Source organism: Bidens hawaiensis, unplaced genomic scaffold, assembly GCF_021521415.1.
Source record: "Bidens hawaiensis isolate Kalapana, Puna unplaced genomic scaffold, B.hawaiensis_p1.1 tig00006109_1, whole genome shotgun sequence".
Classification (NCBI taxonomy): domain Eukaryota; kingdom Viridiplantae; phylum Streptophyta; class Magnoliopsida; order Asterales; family Asteraceae; genus Bidens; species Bidens hawaiensis.
The window spans coordinates 722778-744011 of NW_027491407.1; the positions used below are offsets into that span (position 1 = coordinate 722778).

Genomic DNA, 21234 nt, shown 5'->3' on the forward strand with positions numbered 1-21234 from the left:
TTTAGAGGGTAGGGTCTCGGGTCCACATTTCTTCCTAAAAGAGTAAAGAGTCCAGGTAGGATATTAGGTAAAAGAGTAGGGTTACCCTTTAAACAGTCCTACTGACATTCACCGGCTCAAACCCAAACTAGGTCGTTTTCGTTTTGAAATAAAAAAAAAACTATTATATTATTATTAATAATAAGATTACTTACGAGGGTTTGGCTTGATTTCGTGTTCTACAATTCTCAAGCGGTGCTGCCATGGCGATGCAAGTCGGAATGGGCTTCTCTAAGATCATCATCATATTCGGAGTAGGTTAGTTGAGTTTCTTCTTATTCCACAACCCCCCCCCCCCCTCTCTCTCTATATATATTTATTTATTATCCTCGTAATCATAACACTGATTACACGTACGTTTCATGCACTAACACTAATATTATTAGTTTGTACTTAGACATGTCATATATGTGTGCCTATGTATGTCTTTGGATATTAGAATTCATCAAAGTATGAACGTTTGATTGCAGGTTACACTGGTACGTTGTTGCTTAGCAATGGCAAACTTTCCGACTTATTTAGCGAACTTAAGGTAACACATGCCATTAAATGAAACAAAGGTGTTGTTTAGTTTGTTCGTTAAGCACTTAAGCTTTATCGGACAAGCAAACGGTTCATGAAAACCTAAACGAAATTCTTGTTTGTGTTCGCTAGTTGAGGAAATGGACTTGCTGGTGAACGATTCACGAACATAATTGAACACCAACAACGTTTGTCTTGTTGTGTTTTTCTTAATGTTCATATTTGTATGTTAATTTTACATATAAATTAATCGCATAATATAGTTAATAATTTAGCTTAAATATAATGAACAAACATAAAAAATAAACAAACAAATGCATTATTGAATGTTCACAAATGCAGTTGAACGAACATGGTTTCTGTTCGTGCTCGCTCATTTAGTTAATTGAACATAATTGCTTGTTCATGTTCGTTTATATATTAAACGAACAAATCAAACTTCCCGCCGAACTGTTCACGAATAGTTTGTCGAATGTTTTGGTTCGTTTACAGCCCTACCATCAATTATCCCCTTTGTCCTCTGTAAACAAGTTAATCTTCATTAGATACAGTTAGATTATGATTATTATTGCAGGTTTAGGTACATGTGATGTTAATTGGTTTAAATTTTGATTTAAGTTTGAAATTGGCAGGCTAAAGTGAATGGAAATGAACCTGAAGGTGATATTGCTGGCCAGGTACTGTTGTTGTTTTTTGTTGTTGTTGTTGTCGTCAAGTGCACGGTAAATTGGTAATTGAAGTTCATGTAACAAAACAAACAGCTTCGTCGGTTAGCAATGGACGTTCGCCAGCTGGCATCGCCTCGACAGATAACTGTTTTGAATGGAGGTTCAAGTGGTACATTATCTGAACTTTTGTATGATTTTGAGATTTCCTAACTCATTCAAACGGCTTTCTTTATGATTTATATTACAATGATGCAGTTGATGTAACATCTTTAGTGATACCAGCTGCTGCATTAGGGACTCTGGGCTACGGATACATGTGGTGGAAGGTATCAATTGTTTTGACTTTTGTTGACTTTACAGTTTACACACATGAGGTGGACTTTTATACTGACTTTCTCTCACACATTTGGTTATTTAGGGTTATTCATTTTCAGACCTCATGTATGTGACAAAGAGTAACATCACAAATGCCATTTCTAACTTGAAAACTAATTTAGAGCAAGTTTCAGATGCCATCGCTGTAAGCCTGCGCTCAAATTTTTATTACTCTTTTTTATCATCATTTTCAATGTTTATATTTTGTAACTTGTTATTTTTGTTGTTTCTGTTAATCAGGCAGCAAAGAAGCATTTAAGTCAGAGGGTAGAGAACTTAGATGGGAAAGTGGATAAACACGTTGAGATATCAAAATCAATTAAAACCGAGGTACTTTTGTTAGGCAGAAACATTTAATTCTGTTATTTTTTGGCATAAACATGGTCTAATGAAAGTACAAATTCGGTGAACTTGTGAAACAGGTGAATGATGTTAAAGATAATCTTTCTCAACTTGACTATAGCTTGGGTGCACTTAAAGATATGGTTTCTGGCATGGTTAGTTTTCTACTGTGCTTTGGTTTTTAACACATGTGTTTGCGATTTCACTCATTTTATATTACGCAATTTAATAATTTTTATTGGATTGCCGGATGGAAAGATAATGACTTTAGAAGAAAAACAGGAATTTGCTAGGCGCGGAGTGCAGTATCTATGCAATAAGTTTGATGGAAAGGTTGTACCTATCGCACCTTTTAGCTTAAAACCATAATTGCATTTTGTATCATGTATCTTAATGTTGAATTAAATCTTGATAATGCAAGCGAACTTATGTTAGTCCCGTGTTAATTGAATGTATGATCGATTTAAGCTTGCTGGCAAGTCCGTTGGTGGTTCTCTCTCATATGGAGGACTGATCGCCCTTGAGGTCATTTGCCTGATTTACAAATATTGTTTTCTGAGATAAATACATTTGTTCTACATATAATATTATATTTTTCAGGGTGTCAAGGAAATTCCTGATGTTTTGGATCCAGCGGCTGTTAACAATTTGCCAGCGAACGACGTTCCTTGTACGCATGGATCAAAAGGTCAGTCAAGAATGCTGACCAGGTAATCAACTGATAAGTGATAATCACATTCTTAAAGCCTTCATTTTGTCAATCCTGTGTATTTTCAAAACATAAATGGTTAACTGTTGGTGTATAACAGGAGAAATTTGGTCAACGTCAATGTCAATGTTTGAAACCTGTTGACATAAGAGACAGGTTTTTATACTTATACATGTTATATATTGGTAGTTTTTGTCTTTTGACGCGTTACATTTTTGGAAATTTGTAGTTTGATTCGAAACCAAGTTGGCTCTTGAACTTTTTGTGTACATTCTTGTTAGCTCGAGTGAAAAACAATTATTCCAAATCAAAATTGATCTATGTTTCTATAACGTTAAAGAAAGATACACGCCTAGTGCCTTGAAGGCTTATTTATGTTCAAAATGTTACATAATCACGCTCAATATCAACCCTATATATTTATGTTATAGAACTCACTTGTGCCAAATGATTTATCTGCCACTTCATTGTAATCGTTTGATGTGTAATGAAATTACATACTCTTAAAAAATTATAAGTATTTATCACGCATGAATAGAAAACGTGTTAAAATCTATATTTGACCCTAGAAAACTAAACCACCCCCTTAGCACCAATTAAGAACGGGGATACACATAGTTACATTATTGCACCAGATCAATTTGTATGGTACATACAATTTTCCTATTTCATTTCTAATATGACCAAGTATATCTACGAAATTCAGAAGATTTAAAGAGGGTATCTAAAACATTGTAGCATCTCCGTCTTATGGTGGACATGGATTCTTAAAATATGTAGTTGATGTGCTTTTAAATATTAAATATTAGTTTAAAAATATTTTTTACACCCGCTAATTCAAACATATCAAGCCTTGTTAACCATGTGACTAGAGCCCTCACCCATTTGGAGAAGAACACCTTATCACACATCTTGGTAGTACTATGCTAAAAGCCATCTCGTAAATACAGTTTAATGTCATATTTTCAAGAACAATATGGGTTGTTGGAGAACTTCCCCGCACCAAATTAGTTCCAAAAAAATACAATATCCGGATGTGGATCGGCGTGTATCGAGACAACCGGCCCAGTTTGCAATAGAGTATCCGATGAGAGACGTGGACTGGGAAGGACCAATACGTAACCCATGGGATGTATTACCTCGTAAGTATCATAACACACGTTTGATAAAGTGAATGAGGATCCCGAGGTTCTTGCATGAAGAGACAGATATGTTGTACCGTGTAAGATATATCTGGTCGAGTGAAAGTGAGATATTGAAGCACGCCCACTAAAGTTCGGTATAGTATAAGGTCGTCAAATGGAAAGCCGGATTTTGTGCTTAGTTTGGAGGAAGTGTCAACCGGTGTGGCAGTCGGTTTACCGGTGGTCATGTCCGCCCAGGCAAAGATGTCCTCTACATATGTCTTTTGGGAAAGAAATAGACCTACATTTTAGTGTTTGACAACGATATCCATAAAATAATGTGTTGATCAATTCCTCATGGTTATAATAGAAGATATTATTAATATGATAAACCTAATTAGACGTGCGTATCTGTTACAATAGAGAGGGTAGGAACAGCAGATGAGAAACTTCCAGACATGATTATCAACTTGATCGAGTTCTCCTTTATAATGTATTGTTAAAGGTGGGGATTAGGGTTCTTGTGAGAGAACCAAATATGGGAGAGAAGAGGATTACACATTACGTGTTGTAACTATGTGTTCCGTGTGTCCTCTTTAATGTTAATTATACACCCATAGGGAAACCCTTTATTAGTTATTGAGGGTAATACGGTGCATCAACAATTACCAAGTTAATATAATAATAAGGTATAAGTTTATTTTCCTCAACACGTTCATGCACGAACAAATACTTTGTATCAAGATATAAACCAGCTCCTGTCGAACTGTCACTGTTTGAGAAACTAACGACAACTGAATTATCACAATAAAGCTTCAATGGTTTAGAAATGGAATTGACTATTTTGAGCATAGAGATAAGATTTTTAAGCAACATTCTATGACTGTTGTTTATGACTCATCCAAGAAATGGGTTTGCCTGCTAACATAATGATATACCCCCAAAGTGGATTTTATGTCATCTTTGCATTTAGAAAAGTTAGAATCAGAATACTCTACCACTTCTAAACTATTACTTCTTCCATAAGTAAGTTTATAGTCTTTCGTATATCGAAGCACTTTCTTAGTTGTTTTCCAATGTTCTTGGCCAGTGTTAGTTTGATAACGGCCTAACATTCCAGCAATATAAGCGCTATTCAGACGAGTACAAACCTAAGCATACATAAGGCTCCCGACTACTAACGCATAAGGTATCATTCTCGTTTGTGCCTTTTCAGCCTCTGTTTTCATACATTGGAATGCACCGAAAAGATCTCCTTTAACTACTAGAGCTGCACATGGGTGGCAATATTGTATGCTGTACCGATCAAGAACACGATCAGTGTAGGCCCTTTGATATAATCCTAAGATCCCTTTGGTTCTGTTTCGGTAGGTTTCGATGCCAATAACGTAAGAAGCGTCTCCGAGATCCTTCATGTCGAAGTTATGCGAGAGTAAAAGTTTCGACTCATGCAACATGTCTAAACTATTACTTGCTAATAGAATATCATTCATGTAAAGGACAAGTATAGTAAATTCACTCCCACTCAAGCTTTGATTGATTATTACTCACATTATTTTGTTTGCACAGTTATTATTTATCATTTATTATCTACTATATATTTATTATTATTGTATCATGAAAACTGGTGATCATCTCACTCAAAATGTGTTGTTGACAAATCTCTTTATTTTCTACGCATATGCAGGTTAACAGTTGATTCGAAGCTAAGGTGAAGAACGCATAGAAAGACCTTAGGAAATAAAATAAAGAATATTTGCTCTATTATTTAGTTTGGGATTATTATTGTTATATTTGAAACTTGTGCACTTTATTTGAAATTTGAAATAAATAAATTAAATAGATATTGTCATATTTTATAATGTATGATAGTACCTTGTGAGCTGTGAACCACGGTTCGCACCCTGGCATTTCCGCCTTAAGTTGGGGTGTGACAGAGAAGTTGGTGCAGTAGGTTCAATTGCATTAGGTACAAGAGGGATAACCGGAGTTATAATAAGCGACGAGCCTCCCCCCGCTTCTTGTATCTCTTGCAATTCTTCATATAGGTTTGCAGTACTCACACTGATTTTGTAATCCTCCAGGAATGCGGCACGCTTGGTTTCTACAATACGAGTGACATGTGAAAGACAATAGAAATGATAACCCTTTGAATTCTCAGGATACCCGATAAAGAAGCAGGTAACAGTTTTAGGGTCAAGTTTCCATAGGAAAGGATTATAAAGTTTTGCTTCAGCAATGCAGCCCCATACTTTCATATATCTAAGACTTGGTTTCCTTCTTGTCCAAAGTTCATAAGAAGTTTTGGGGACAGCTTTAAAAGGAACTCTATTGAGTATATGGACAGCTGCTTTTAAGGCTTCAGTCAAGAGGAATAGAGGTAAATTAGTGTTGGCTAACATACTGCATACCATGTCCATAAGGGTTCGATTTCTCCTTTCAGCAACGCCATTTTGCCGAGGAGTACCTAGCATGGTATATTGGTTCACGATCCCATAGCCCTTACAAAACTCATAAAATGGACTGGGAGCTTGAACCACATCAGTATGTCTTCCATAATATTCACCTCCTTTATCCGATCTTGCAACTTTTATTTGACGATCCAATTATTTTTTAACTTCAGTTTTATAATCTTTAAAGGTTGTAACAGATTCAGAATTTTCCTTAATGAGATACAGGTACATATAGCGGAATAATCATCAATAAAAGTGATAAATGAAGTGCGTCCAGTAATGCCAGCAATGGGGTAAGAACCACTAATATCAGTGTGAATGAGTTCTAATAAGTTAGAGCTCCGAGTAGCACCTTTCTTATTTGCTGGTGTCATTTTGCCTTTCAAGAATTTGACACATGTTCCAAAGTCAGTGAAATCGAGATGTAGTAAGACTTCATTCTTCACGAGTCGGGCTAACCGGTCTTGTGAGATGTGTCCTAAACGTTGATGCCACAACATAGATGAAGTCTCTAAGTCTCGTCTCTCTTTAATATGTGTAAGTGATTCATTAATATTATATGACAACAAGGATTTAGAGAAATTATCATCTAGTTCTAATCTATAGAGACCACCATCCAAAAAGCCTTAACCAAACACTTGAGAATTAAAATAAATGGTAAGTTCGCCATGACCATGAGAAACATCAAAACCGTCCATGTCTAACTTTGGTCCTGATACAAGATTCTAAGTAATTTCAAGAATATATAAGATGTCATAAAGTTTAATACATAGACCAGTTTTCATTATTAATTGTAAAGTTCCTACAGCCTTGAACTTCAAGTTCTTTATCATTCCCCGGTCTTAGTGTTCTTTGGTGTAACAACTCGGGTTTTCCGCATACAAATTTAAATCCATAACCCGACTCGTTTTATGTTCGGAGAATTTTAACAACAAAAAGTAAGCACGTTTATTGAGACATTTATATAAAAATTTATAATTGTTATTATACTTGTTTAATATATGTGTAACTTTAGAAAACGCTCGTTTTTAACCCAAAACTAAACTTTAACCCTCAATTGTTTCCACCTTCAATTTATGGGGATTAAAATGCAATTTTTAACATTCTCCTTATGACCCGTTTACCCAAACCCGTAATCCATGGCCCGTATACCCAATTCGTGACCCGTTTATCTTACTTGAGCCACAATCTTTTTCATAAATTAGGAATTGAATCAGGGTTTTTATTCTACTTACCATTTTCGACCTAACTAACATAATTAATTAGGAAACAATATCAAATAATGATCCGAATTGAGTATTAATCTAAACCGTCATACCCTAAAAATTGATTATATAACCTAAGCTTGTCCATAAATCAATTGTTCGCGTTTGCACACTCCTATACCTGTCGCCAATTGAAACCCTATGATTAATTGGAGTTTAGGAGGCTGCACATACCCTGTCGTCATCCCTATCTCGCTAGCCCTGTTCATTCAGATTAACCTATGATTAATCAACGATTCAGGAAATTAAAACCTACATCTGGTTCGTCTAACATCGCATAATAAAAGCCTTAACATTAATTGATCAAACATCAAACAGATTGGACGATTGATAATCTAGGGTTTATGAATCAAGATTTGGTTTAAAATGTTTTTGTATTTATTGAATCATTTCTGGATCTAAACCAACTGACACACAAGCACGCCTGGCAGGTGTGTGTGTGTTCAGGTCTTCTGTGTCGGCCACAGGTCGCGTGTTCGAGTCCGTCAGCCCCCGTTTTGGATTATTTTAGTTTTTGATTGTTTTAAATGGTTTTTTTATAATATATAATATATTATAATTAATATTAAATATCAAATAAACAATATTTTATCTATAAACCGACATCGTAAGATTAAACGAATCGTGTCGACTAGTTTCGTCAGAAGTTTTCGTGTGTGTGTGTGTATATATATTATTACTAATAGACCATCATTATTTTATTAAAACCCGACACTAATGTTAAGGCTTCTAGTTGTTAAAATGTTTTTTATAAATTTTCTTATATTTATTATATATATATGTATATATATATATATATATATAAATATATATATATATATAAATATATATATATTATTACTAATAGACCATCATTATTTTATTAAAACCCGACACTAATGTTAAGTCTTCTAGTTGTTAAAAATTATTTTATAAATTTGCTTATATTTATATATATATATGTATATATATACATGTAATATTTATTTTAAACAAACTCATAATAAATGTATTAACGTATTTAAACGTGTTAGTTATATTTTCTAAAATATAAATTTTATGTTAATTATATATATTTAAATGTTTATCATTATATATTTAAACTAATTATTTGTATATTCGATTATATAATAAACAATGACTCTTATAATTAAGTAATAACTAATAATAATGCTTTTACAGTAACAATAATTCGTAGTGATCAATCGTTCAATCCATAACGTACAATCATAATTATAACTCAATCCACATCGAAATCTTAAATTCGTTATATGTATTATATCATCTATAATGCACTCATAATATCATTTAAATAGGATTCTTGTCAGTAATTCTAGAAGATTGTGATTATCGGTTTCTTGTCGTAATCATTCCCGTTTAGCTTAATCGACCAGGTGAGTTTTATCATTCCCCTATTTTACTCGATTTTCATAAAATTTTTGGGGACATATGCGTATATAATACTATACATACATATCTATATATACATACATATCAAAAATAGCAAATGTGTAATTGTGTGTGATTGATCAAATCTATTTGTTATGTGTTTATGTGTTATTGTATTCATTCGTTTGACATATCCCCTTGGAGAGGGTTCGCACTCTATTGACCACCGCCCGATTCGCTTGGCAACGGTCTTATTCTTATTTGCTCATGGTTGATTTACCGGCGCCCGATTCGTTTGGCAATGATTTAATCGACAACTTACTTGCTTATGGTTTGATTTCATTGCCGCATTTATTGCGTTTTGCTTATTTATTATATTATCCTTATTTTATTGCAAAAATGGTGGTAAACTCACTCAACATGTGTTGTTGACCAAAATCCATTTTCTACGCTATGCAGGTTGCCTGAGTTGAAGGATGGACACTTAGAAAGACCATAGGGTTATATTGAAGACAAACTTAAATTTAATTGATTTATTTGAATTGTATTGTTGAATTTGAATATTGTGTATTATTTGAATTAAATAATTAATTAGATATTGTCACACTTTATATATGATAGTATCTTCGAGCTGTGAGCAATCAGATCACGCCCCGGCATTTCCGCCTTAGGTTGGGGTGTGACATTTGGTTTCTTGCCAGCTTCCGGATTGAAAGGAATCCCTGAGTAGAATTGGTTACATGAACCATAAAATCAATATCAAACCACCAATTATTAGCAGGAACATTAAATTATAGGACTCAAGTATCATGAAGATATCATTGCCTTTCTTAGCCAGCCACTCCATAAAGTCTGGACAGGCTTTCTACTTATGGATGTACTTCTTACAGATCTTGCAAATAGGCTTACCAGTGGAGTTCTGAGAGCTGGAGGTAGCACCTGAGTTAGTCTTGTGAACCTTAGCAAACTCCTTTCTTGGATTATTGTTCTTCCTCCTCTTGAACTGGTGGAAATGTAGGCAACTTCAGGTTTGTCTAACTTCATACGTTATTCCTCTTGCACACACATGACGATCATCTCACTCATAGTCTGTTTGTCCTTCTGAGAGTTGTAACTGATCTTCAAAGGATCATAGGCAACAGGATGAGAGGTCATGATGAAGTGTACCAGAAAACCATCACCGATCTCCATGTCGTTCATCATCATAATGTGCCCACGAATGCAACTTCTTCCATCATACTTAATCATCACCAGCTTGAGAATAAGGGTACTAGTGTGTGCCTGAGATGTTCCTTTGAACTGCTCCTCCACAGAATCCAGATAGGTTTTAGCATTTTCTGTGTCTGGAATGGCTCCTCTTATGGCGATGCTGATGGAGTTCTTCAAAAGCATAAGAGACATGCGGTTGCACCTCTTCCATTTTTGGAATAATAAGTGCTGAGCAGGAGTGCTTTGATCCATTGGTTCTGCAGGTTCCTCGCTTGTAAGAGCAAAGTTGAAATTTAGGAAGGCAAGATTAAGCATAAGAGAGTCCTTCCAGACACCAAATTTGTCACTAGTTAATGGTAAGATAAGATCCCACTATTAGTAGCTGTCAGTGGAAATTCGATGAGCATATAAAGATACTAAGGTAGAAGTAACTTAAAATGTTCTTGGGGCATCTTAAATAAAGACCATTTACATTTATGAAGTTGTGATAATCAATGTCTATTACTAACATTAAAATAATAGACCATATTAAATAAGAAAATTAGTTTTTATTGGTCCCAACTATTTCATTTTTTTCGGAGCTGGTCCCAACTTTCATTTTGGCTGGCAACGGTCCCAATTTTAACATTCGTTTCTTCCACCAGTCCGCGACTAACGGAGTACTAACTCCATTATGTTTTTGTTGATGTGTTCATCTGAGTTGTCAAAAAAATATTACGTGGCAGCCATCGTGGATATGGGTTTATACTTAACTTATTACATTCTTTTATCATCCCTAACTCTTCAACGGCTCAACCAAATCAAAATCCCCAATTAATGTCCAGAACCTTTGTGAAAGTATTAAACTCGTTTTCGAGTCTGTTCTTCGATTCTTCGTTGTCGGTGTCAATGTCTGCAATTGATAAGTCAACGGAGCCCCAGTCAGCGTCATAGAGGACGGAGGTGGGTCTAATGTGGAGTAAGATGATGGCGTCCCCAGGACGTCCGTCCTGGTTGACCATCTGAACTTCTGGATAGGTATCCTACATCTGAACCGAATTCTTTCTGGTTAAAGAATCTCTTTCTAGTTGCTCTGAAACAATTAGGAGCTTCTTTAGGCGGCAACATGCTATTGGGTGGTGGTCCCGCTTATGGGGTCAAATCATGACGCTCTAAGAAGAAATATTTGAATATCAATCTCATCGATCTCATAAGTATCATACCAAATCCCATCAATCGAATCACTTTTTTGAGAAATACGAGACATCTAAGTCATACAAGTAAAGAGATCTATTCATTAGACGTTAAAAAAATATTAGTGCCCAATACGGGAAGGCTTTCTCCCAGGAAGAATGATTAAACGTTTCACAATTAGTAAACTGGATTTATTGTCATAACCTGCATTTTCCAACAAAATCGATCCATTTAAACCATGATCATGAGCAAGTACATAAATATACTCCTGAAAGATAAGGGGATATAAGAAGTAGTGAGATCTATCTAGCCCTAAATAGCTTTGGAATTTATCCATTTGAAATTTGATTTAAATTAAATTAAGGGTAGAGGATTTTGGGGGTTATAAATGATACATAGTGCGATACAGTCAAAACAAGGTATTATAGTACAAACCGAATAGATACCTAGGATACAGATAAAATTCTCAACAGATTCTCTATCCTATCTTTTTCCTTTGTTTTCATTATAGGATAACAAGATGATTAGAAATCCTTTACTTTTTTCAACCCAATCGCTCTTTTGATTTTGGAAATTTTTTTATCAATATACTGTTTCTTATACACATACTTCTCCATTATGGAATGGAGGATGGTAATATTTAGGATTCATTAAAAAATCAAGAATACATTCCTGGGAGAAAGCCTTCCCGTATTGGGCACTAATATTTTTTTAACGTCTAATGAATAGATCTCTTTACTTGTATGACTTAGATGTCTCGTATTTCTCGAAAAAGTGATTCGATTGATGGGATTTGGTATGATACTTATGAGATCGATGAGATTGATATTCAAATATTTCTTCTTAGAGCGTCTTGATTTGACCCCATAAGCGGGACCACCACCCAATAGCATGTTGCCGCCTAGAGAAGCTCCTAATTTTTTCAGAGCAACTAGAAAGAGATTCTTTAACCAGAAAGAATTCGGTTCAGATGTAGGATACCTATCCAGAAGTTTTCGCAACTCAATCATAGATGATGGAATCATCAAAGATTTGACCTTTTCAAACTTTGTCTGTAACTCACTAGAGGCCCCGAAAACAAAGAGAAGATGTGTACAAACGAGATATGCAGCAACAAGAAGAAGGAAAAGGATTGCATACAGGAACTCCCGAACATTTGTCAGATGTGTCGATATCAATGGTGACTCATTATTTCGATGAATCATTTCTTCGGACAGAAGAAGATTATGGAAACACTTACTCGAAATCTCACTTATCAGATTCCATTTTGGAAGACATAATTTTTTCTGAAGAATTCGCCATGATATATCTGATCACGGCTCAACCAAATCAAAATCCCTAATTAATGTCCAGAACCTTTGTGAAAGTATTAAACTCGTTTTCGAGTCTGTTCTTCGATTCTTCGTTGTCGGTGTCAATGTCTGCAATTGATAAGTCAACGGAGCCCCAGTCAGCGTCATAGAGGACGGAGGTGGGTCTAATGTGGAGTAAGATGATGGCGTCCCCAGGACGGAGGTATTGGTTGATGGCCCATTTGACGGTGAAGGCGGACTCGTTAGAGAGGTCGATGGCGATGCCGATACGGCGTTGGGCGGTGGTAGTGGGGGTAGCGGGAGTGGCGGTGGGACAGTGGTGTGGGGAGGTGGGTTTGAGTTTGATGGCGGCGATGGGTGGGAGGTCGGAGTCCGGTAGGGGTTTCTGATTCTCCAGTTGCATGGTGGGGTTAGGGTTTTGACTGACGGTTGACTTGAGATTGAGAATCAATCCACGGTGGCTGCCACATAACATTTTTTGACAACTCAGATGGACACATCAGAAAAAACAAAACGGAGTTAGTACTCCATTAGTCGCGGACTGGTGGAAGAAACAAATGTTAAAGTTGGGACCGTTGCCAGCCAAAATGAAAGTTGGGACCATCGCCGAAAAAAATGAAATAGTTGGGACCAATAAAAACCAATTTTCATATTAAATAAAACTACTACTTAAACAAATTTTATATCACCTTTAGGCAGAAAATAAAGCTTGTTTAAATATATGCGCAAAACAATTATAACACATCACCTTTGGGTAAAAGTGAGACAATTATTTTAGTCATGCACTAGTTAACTTTGCTGGATATAAATGTGACACACCACCTTTGGTCAGAAGTGAGACATTTAAATCATTTAGGAAAACTTAAAAAAAGCTTATAGTTACACTTGAATGAGAAATAGATGTAAGACATCACCTTTGGGTAGAAATGAAACATCAAAATTCATTCAAGCAAGCTTTTATATTTTGTAAAAGTTTTAATAAAATAATAGTGTTTACAAAACAATTTATTAGTTAATAGAAAACCCTCTTTTAGCGCGGATCGAACTCTGCGGTGAGTTTGCTGGGAGGTACGGGGGCATTGCGGCCCCGCCTGTGGTTTAGTTTTCGGTCAGTTTAAGGGTTTTCGGTCAACATTGAGTTATCGGTCAACCTTTAGTTTTCAGTCAACCTTTAGTTTTCAGTCAACCTTGAGTTTTCGGTTTTGACCGAGATTCGGTTTTAGGGAGATCTCGATGTCAACCGAGATTTCAGTTTATTATATCTCGGTTTGTTCGAAAAAAAACTATATTAGGGGATAAGATTTTGTTCCAAATTCTTAGGGATCAGTTTTGTCTTCAAATCTTTGTTATTTTCGAAATTTGTATTTTCATTAATAATTCAAATCTTGAAAAAAAAATTGGAGATTTGTTTATTCATTTATTTAAGAATAACACAAAATATGAATTATTTTCGAAAACCACGATGAACACGAACGAAGAACATCACCAAAAACTATGACTTTATGCATGTTTTATTGTGAAATCGGGGAGTTTTAAACAGTTTATATATAAACCGATTTCATTAAGCAAATAAAGTAATAAAACAAGAATTAGGGTTTACCAAGAGTTAAGGTTCATGTCTTCCTGAATCTAGATTTAATGGAAAATCATGAAGAACCTGTTAAACAACATAGCTCTTGATACCACATGTTGATCAATTCCTCACGGTTGTAATAGAAGACGTGAATAATATGATAAACCTAATTAGATGTGCGTACCTGTTACATGCTATAGCATAGAGGGTAGCAACAGCATATGAGAAACTTCAAGACATGATTATCAGCTTGATCGAGTTCTCCTTTAGGATGCATTGTTAAGGATGAGGATTAGGGGTCTTGAGAGAGAACCGAATATAGGAGAGAAGAGGGTTACACATTATGTGTTGTTTGCATGTGTGTTTTGTGTGTCCTCTTTGATGTTAATTAGTCTCCCTTAAATACACCCAATGAGGAAACCTTTTATTAGCTAATGAGTGTAATACGGTCCATCAACAATTACCAAGCTAATATACTAATAATGTATAATTGTTTATTGTTTTGATCTATTTATTATATAAATGATTATTATGGTCATATGATAAATATATAAATATATTTATTCCTACATAACGGAGTCTACCAAGATCAGACATGGAATTCTTTTGAGAGAGACGTGATAACACTAACACTGTATTCTCGGGTTTAAAATACAAGGAAAAAAAATGATAAGATTGGACAGGGGAAGAAAGGAAAATAAATTATATACTTAAAAGACATTCTCGAGTTAAAATAAAAGAAAAGAAAAGAAAAGAAAGTGCTAATTACACTCTTGAGTTAGATTGGGGGGGGGGGATAGGAAAAAAATTGTAACTTTACAATTATGTCCTCATAGCCAAATGGAAAAGAGAATTGAGATAGGGTAAATTACTAATATTGTAAAGGGCTATAAACTTTCATTCACAATCAGCCCAAATTTTGGCTGGAAAGTTTTGAAGGAAAAAAGACCCAACTTTTCTTTCTATTCTCTTTCTTTTATTAAAAAAAAAAACCTCAAGAATGAAAAAAAAAATTCTTATCTTTTCTTTTCCAAACCCTTAAATAAAAAACTCAAGAATACAGTGTAAGTACAATGGTCTCGTTCAATGCAGTCAAGATAATGCAATGTTTTCAGACCTGGCCGGACGTTGACCCGGACGCCTTACTGGTCAAAGGTCGGACCGACCCGGAAGGACGGACCAGTGTTTGACCCGGATGACGTCATAAATAATATATATATATATATATAATTCATATGTATATAAAAAATAATAACCGAAAATAATAATAATAACAAACTTATGTTTATATATTGTTTTTAAAATATATATGATTTATGTTTATATCAATGAAGCTTGGTTGGTTGGCTCATGGGGTAATTGTTAAAGCTTCTATCTCGAAAATGACCCAAGTTCAAATCCCGGCATGCACATTTCATTTTGAATTTAATGAAAAACGGGTTTTACTGGTTCACCCGCCGGGTCACCAGGTCCGGACCGACTGCCACCCGCAAAACCCAACTGGGTTTTTAAAAACGACCCAAATACCCTGACCCGGCCTGATATAAAGACCGGTCCAACCGGCCGGGCCAAGTTTCAAAACACTAAGATAGTGCCAATGACATAAAGTAAAAGGAATGCAAGTTGATTGCCCTTTTTTTGTATTAGATAAATAGTGAGGAGTCCAACGGAATTTTTGAAGTCACATTTAAGTAAGCATGTGGTGAACCGTTGAAACCATGCCCGGGGTGCTTGAAAGTGGAATATTCTCCAATCATTTTTTCATTTACAAACATTGACATATATACATGTCATTTCTAGAGTCAGATTATTCTACAAAGAGGACAAAAATAAGAATGGTGAGAAGGATTTTTATCAAAAATAAATTAACTAAAAGAAAATAATAAAAAAATCATAACTCAAAATTTAATAAAAAATAAAAAATGTAAAAACAAAAAATGTTTCTACCGTCTTCCTCGTTCACACAAAAAAAATCTCGAAAAAGATACAATGTTGAGGAAAAACGATCATTGTGTCATTATGTTTTTTGTTTATTTTCGTAATTGATTACGTCTTTTTTCTTGTTATTATGTTATATTACCAAATATTGTGTTATATTTTGCGATATATTGTGTCCTTTTTTATTTATCATTGTGTTGTTCGTTTTCGACATCGTACCTTTTCGTCGTTTTTTTTAAACGGGAAAGACGGGGAAAATTTTGGTTCAATCCCTTCGAATCTTAACTTTTCCCTCATTCCTAACCAATTATGATTTAGTAAAGGAAACTAATTATACAGAAAATAATACATTTAAATACAATATACATAGGCCACATATATAAATATTGTTTTAAGACAAACTCAACTGCTTACAATTCTCAACTTCTGCCATGGCAATGATGCAAACTAGCATGGGCTTTTCTAAGTTCATCATCATATTCGGAGCAGGTTCCGTTTGTTCTTATAATATCCAATCGTATATATATGTTTGCTTATCATAACACAACTGGTGTAAATATATGGACGGTTTATTGCAGGATGCACTTTTACATTGCTGCTTAGCAATGGCAAACTTAAAGACTTATTAGCCGAACTTCGGGTAATATATACATTGCAGGCATGTGATGTTAACTGGTTTAGGTTTTGATTTGAGTTTGAAATATTATTAGGGTTTATTCAAAGGAGATGAAGCAGCTGATGCGCAAGCCGTTGCACAGGTGGTACTTCTAGTATTGCTGTAAACGAACCGAACAAGGCCATGTTCATGATGTCCGCTAAGCTTTTATCGGACAAGCACGGACAGCTAACCAACGGAATTTCTTGTTCGTGTTCGGTGTCATTAAAGAAATGAACTTGTTAGTGAACGCTTCACGAACACAAACAATGTTTTATTTGATTTGGCTACCTGAGAATGGTCAGCGTTAGCGGTTCGATATGGCTGCCAAGTTTGGGGTGGTGTTTTTTAACATTTGTATTTATATGTTAATCTTTCATATATGTTTTATATTTATTTTTCTTAAATCTATATGATAATCTTAGAAAAGTCACTAAAAGTATTAAAAATCTTTGATGAACAAGCTTTAATGAACATCATCGGACGTACATGAACACATTATCAAACATTCATGAACACAATTGATTGAACCTGGCCTCTATTTGTTTGTGTTTGTTTATTTAGTTAACGCTATTAAGTTTCTTTTTAACGGAGGACCGTTAAGAGTAGATTTTTTTTTTTTAAATTTGGGACCACCGGTGAGGATAAACTCAACTGGGATTATTATTGGTCAATAGCTTTTAGTTGGGATTATTAAAATCCAATAAACCTTTAGTTAATCACAAAATTCCTTTGTCATGTTCTCTTAATTATTAAATAACCAAACATAGACAAACTTTCTGCTATACGTTCAGTTCGTTTACAGTCCTATTGCTGTTATTATCATTATCATTATCATTATCAAGTGCACTGTAATTGGCATTCATGTAGCAATACAAACAGGTTCGTCGGTTAGCAATGGAAGTTCGCCAGGTGGCATTGACCCCACAGATCACTGTTATTAATGGAGGTTCAAGTGGTATATTATTTGAACTTTTGTATGATTTTGAGATTTTCTAATTCATTCAAATGGTTTTTTTATATGATTCATATCACATTGATGCAGTTGATGTAAGATCTCTAGTGGTACCAGCTGCTGCATTGTGGACTGTGGGCTATGGATACATGCGGTGGAAGGTATGATTGGTTTTTACTTTTGTTGACTTTACAGGTTACAGTTTACGGTTGACACATGATTTGGACTTTTAAATACTGACTTTCTCTCACACAATTGGTTATTTAGGGTTATTCATTGTCATACCTCGTGCATGTGACAAAGAATAACATCACAAATGCGGTTTCAAACTTGAAAAATAATTTAGAACAAGTATCAGATGCTGTCGCTGTAAGTCTGCAGTCAACTTTTTATTATTCTTTCATCATTATTTTCAATGTTCGTGTTTTATAACTTATTCTTTATGCAGGCAGCAAAGAAGCATTTAAGTCACAGGGTAGAGAACTTGGATGGGAAAGTGGATAAACAAGCGGAGATATCAGAATCAATTAAAACCGAGGTACGTATGTTAGGCAAAAAAACACGGTCTAAACATATTACAAATCTGGTGAAACAAATTACAAATTTGTGAGACAGATGAATGATGTTAAGGATAGTCTTTCTCAACTTGAATATGGCTTGGGTGAACTTAATGAGATGGTTTTTGGCATGGTTAGTTTTCTACTTCCCTTGGTGTTTCGCGTTTTCAAGATTTAAATCAGTTCATGTTGTGTAATCTATCAATTCTGTTGGCTTGCAGGATGTAAAGATAATGACTTTAGATGAAAAACAGGAATTTGCTAGGCGTGGAGTGCATTATCTATGCAATATATTTGGCGGAATGGTTGTACTGCTACCACCTTTTAGCACCATAATTTTGCATTTTGATTTATGTATCTTAATGTTGAACTAAATCTTGATAAATGCAACCGAACTTATGTTGGTCTCGTGTTATTATTGAACATATGGAGGACTGATCACCCTTAAGGTTGTCCGTGTGACTTACAAATATTGTTTTCTGAGATAAATGCATTTGTTTCTCTACAGCTAATGTTATGTTTTTCAGGGTGTCAAGGGAATCCCTGATATTTTAGATCCAGCGGATGTTAACAATTTGCGAGCAAAAGGCACTCCTTGTACGCATGGATCAAAAAGTCAATCAAGAATGCTGACCAGGTAATTAACTGATAAGTTATCACATTTTTAAAAAGTTGAAACCTCATTTTGTCAATCTGTGTATTTTCAAAACATAAATTGTTATAATTGTTGGTGTATAACAGGAGAAATTCGGTCAAGGCCAATGTCAATGCTTGAAAGCTGTTGATAATAAGAGATGATTTTTATACATTATTACATCTTTATACACACGTTACATTTTTGACAATTTGTAGTCGTTTGATCCGAAACCAAGTTGGCTCTTGTCTTCTTGAAACTTTTATTCATAAGGTGTACATTCTCGTTAGCTCGAGTGAAAATCAATTATTCCAAACCAAAAGTAATCTATACATCTATAACGTTAATGAAAGATACATGCTTAGTGCCTAGAAGGCTTATTCATGTTCAAAGAACCATTCCATAACGACTGACTTGGATTCCTAAACAATGACAACTCATCTTTCTCATCTTCTTCATCGTCATCCTCATCCAATTCCATTCTGATTTCGACTTTGGAAGGACACATTCCGTTAAAAAACATCCCTCGAAATTCATTTCCTTCCATTTTCATCATCTCCTTTGTTGTGTGTTCTTCTTCATTCCCTGGTATCAAATTCTTCTCCACGAGTTCTTTAAACATGGTTGATCTTAGAAGTAGGCTTAGAGCACTAGGAGCCGGTGACGAGTCAATATTATTATTGGAGTAGGAATTGGATTTGGAATCCAGAGTGATTTCGAATGGTAATGCGTTTGAACCAAAATGAAACTGAGGCTCATCAAGGAGTGGATTAACGTGGTGGTTGGTGGCGGGTGGTGGTGGTTGGTCTTGGGATTGAGGGATACCGCCAACGGAATTGGAATTGGGACCTGATCTTAGCCATCTTATGTATGTGCTTAAGTCAAAGTTTGTTACTGCATTAATTCCTCTGTATTCTATTGCTGCAATGTCATAAGCATGAGCAGCCTCTTCTTGAGTGCCTGAAAGATGGTTAGAAAAATTTAGTGGGTCCCACAAGTGAAGGGTAAATTTGGGAACTCACTGTATGTTCCAAGGTAGAGATACTTGTTGCCAAACACTCTTCCTATCCTTGCTTCCCATCTGCCATTGTGATGATGCCTGTGATTAAAGAATGTGCAATATCTGGATTAAGTTTAAAATTAAAAAGGAAGAATAAGAAAAAGCATTGAAATGACCTTGCTACCCCTCTGTACTTTGATACGCCTCTTGAGAAACCACTGCTTCTCCTGTGAATGAAGGGCATTTTAGTCATTAACCATGAAAGTTAAATTGTAGATACTACCTTCTTAAGGTGGCTAGATACTCCTCTTTGGTTGTATTCTGCATTATCTCCAACTCTTTTTCATATTCACTCACCTGAAACTCAGAAAAAATAAGTTTGACTATGCATAGTCCAAGTCAACGCGCGTTTAACTTTTTAAGAAATTTATACCAAGAATATTAAACTGTAGCATTTATAATACCGGGAAATTTGTGAAAGTAGACGTTCCCCAATACTTGATTGCGGCCAGATCATACGCTCTTGCAGCAGATTCTTCCTCATCGTATGCCCCTAAACCAAAATCCCGGATACCTTAACTTATGAAAACCTGACAACATTGCTTAGATGTTGATTTGTGACTTACCAAGATAAACTGTTCCATCCAATAGTTGTATCCGATGCGATATACATGAAAAAAGAAATCAATCAATAAGCTGTTATATACAAGATAATAATCCGAGGAAAATATTATAAGCTAAAACTTATTTCTAATAAAGTTTGCAAAGTTACTGCAAAACATAAGGTGGAAAAGTGTGGGTTCACTGAAAATCTAGTTAAATGTGTTTTGTAACTTTCTCTGTGTAATATGCCTTCACTTTCTATATTGCCATAAAGTATTAAAAGTACAAACAACCATGCATCTATTGCAAACCTTGTTTTCCCTTCTTCTTTTGTGTTGCGTTCCACGACCCTTTGTCCCACAAGTGAGCCTCGTATCTTCCTGTCCATCGATGTCTGTAAATCAAAAAGCATCCATTAACCATCTAGAAGTAATAAGCTTTCAAGAAACAATGTCACATTTGTCACATAGTAAAATTCAACCCTATAGCATATGTTTTGTTTCATGTAACATATGTAACTATCCTCACCTACTGACACCTCGATACTTTGAGCTTCTTTTCACCGTTGTTGGGGTGGTGGGAGTCGTGGCCGTGACAACATTATTAGATTGATCAACTAGTGGTGTTGATGTCTGAAGCTGGTTTTCGTCACCCGTACCGTTTTGACTATTCAACGCTAGCATCGATGGGCATCTGCGTCGTCTTTTCACAACTGAACTTGATGCATCACTTACTGTGCTAAATGAGTTACGTCTTCGT

The 21234-nt window shown here is 35.2% G+C and overlaps 3 protein-coding genes and 1 pseudogene across 3 annotated transcripts; 2 read left to right on the forward strand and 2 right to left on the reverse strand.

Annotated features, from left to right (window-relative positions):
- Window positions 1–242: 242 nt before the first annotated feature.
- On the forward strand, window positions 243–2315 carry LOC143631592 (uncharacterized). The gene is made up of 9 exons (XM_077100306.1): window positions 243–297; window positions 510–571; window positions 1194–1238; window positions 1323–1398; window positions 1485–1555; window positions 1648–1749; window positions 1845–1934; window positions 2027–2101; window positions 2205–2315. Exons 1-9 carry the CDS (start codon window positions 243–245, stop codon window positions 2313–2315), a joined length of 687 nt encoding a protein of 228 aa, XP_076956421.1.
- Window positions 2316–12585: 10270 nt separating this feature from the next.
- LOC143631593 (universal stress protein PHOS34 pseudogene) lies at window positions 12586–13035 on the reverse strand (annotated as a pseudogene).
- A 3467-nt stretch (window positions 13036–16502) lies between these two features.
- LOC143631594 (uncharacterized) lies at window positions 16503–19013 on the forward strand. The gene is made up of 11 exons (XM_077100308.1): window positions 16503–16560; window positions 16650–16711; window positions 16782–16832; window positions 17597–17684; window positions 17772–17842; window positions 17949–18050; window positions 18130–18219; window positions 18297–18371; window positions 18460–18543; window positions 18766–18875; window positions 18980–19013. The coding sequence occupies exons 1-11, from the start codon at window positions 16503–16505 to the stop codon at window positions 19011–19013; spliced, it is 825 nt and encodes a 274-aa protein (XP_076956423.1).
- A 123-nt stretch (window positions 19014–19136) lies between these two features.
- On the reverse strand, window positions 19137–20440 carry LOC143631572 (uncharacterized). Its single transcript, XM_077100293.1, has 5 exons — window positions 20337–20440; window positions 20156–20229; window positions 20049–20099; window positions 19895–19971; window positions 19137–19832 (listed from the first exon to the last, which is right to left on the reverse strand). Exons 2-5 carry the CDS (start codon window positions 20197–20199, stop codon window positions 19234–19236), a joined length of 771 nt encoding a protein of 256 aa, XP_076956408.1. The 5' UTR covers window positions 20200–20229; window positions 20337–20440; the 3' UTR covers window positions 19137–19233.
- Window positions 20441–21234: the final 794 nt, after the last annotated feature.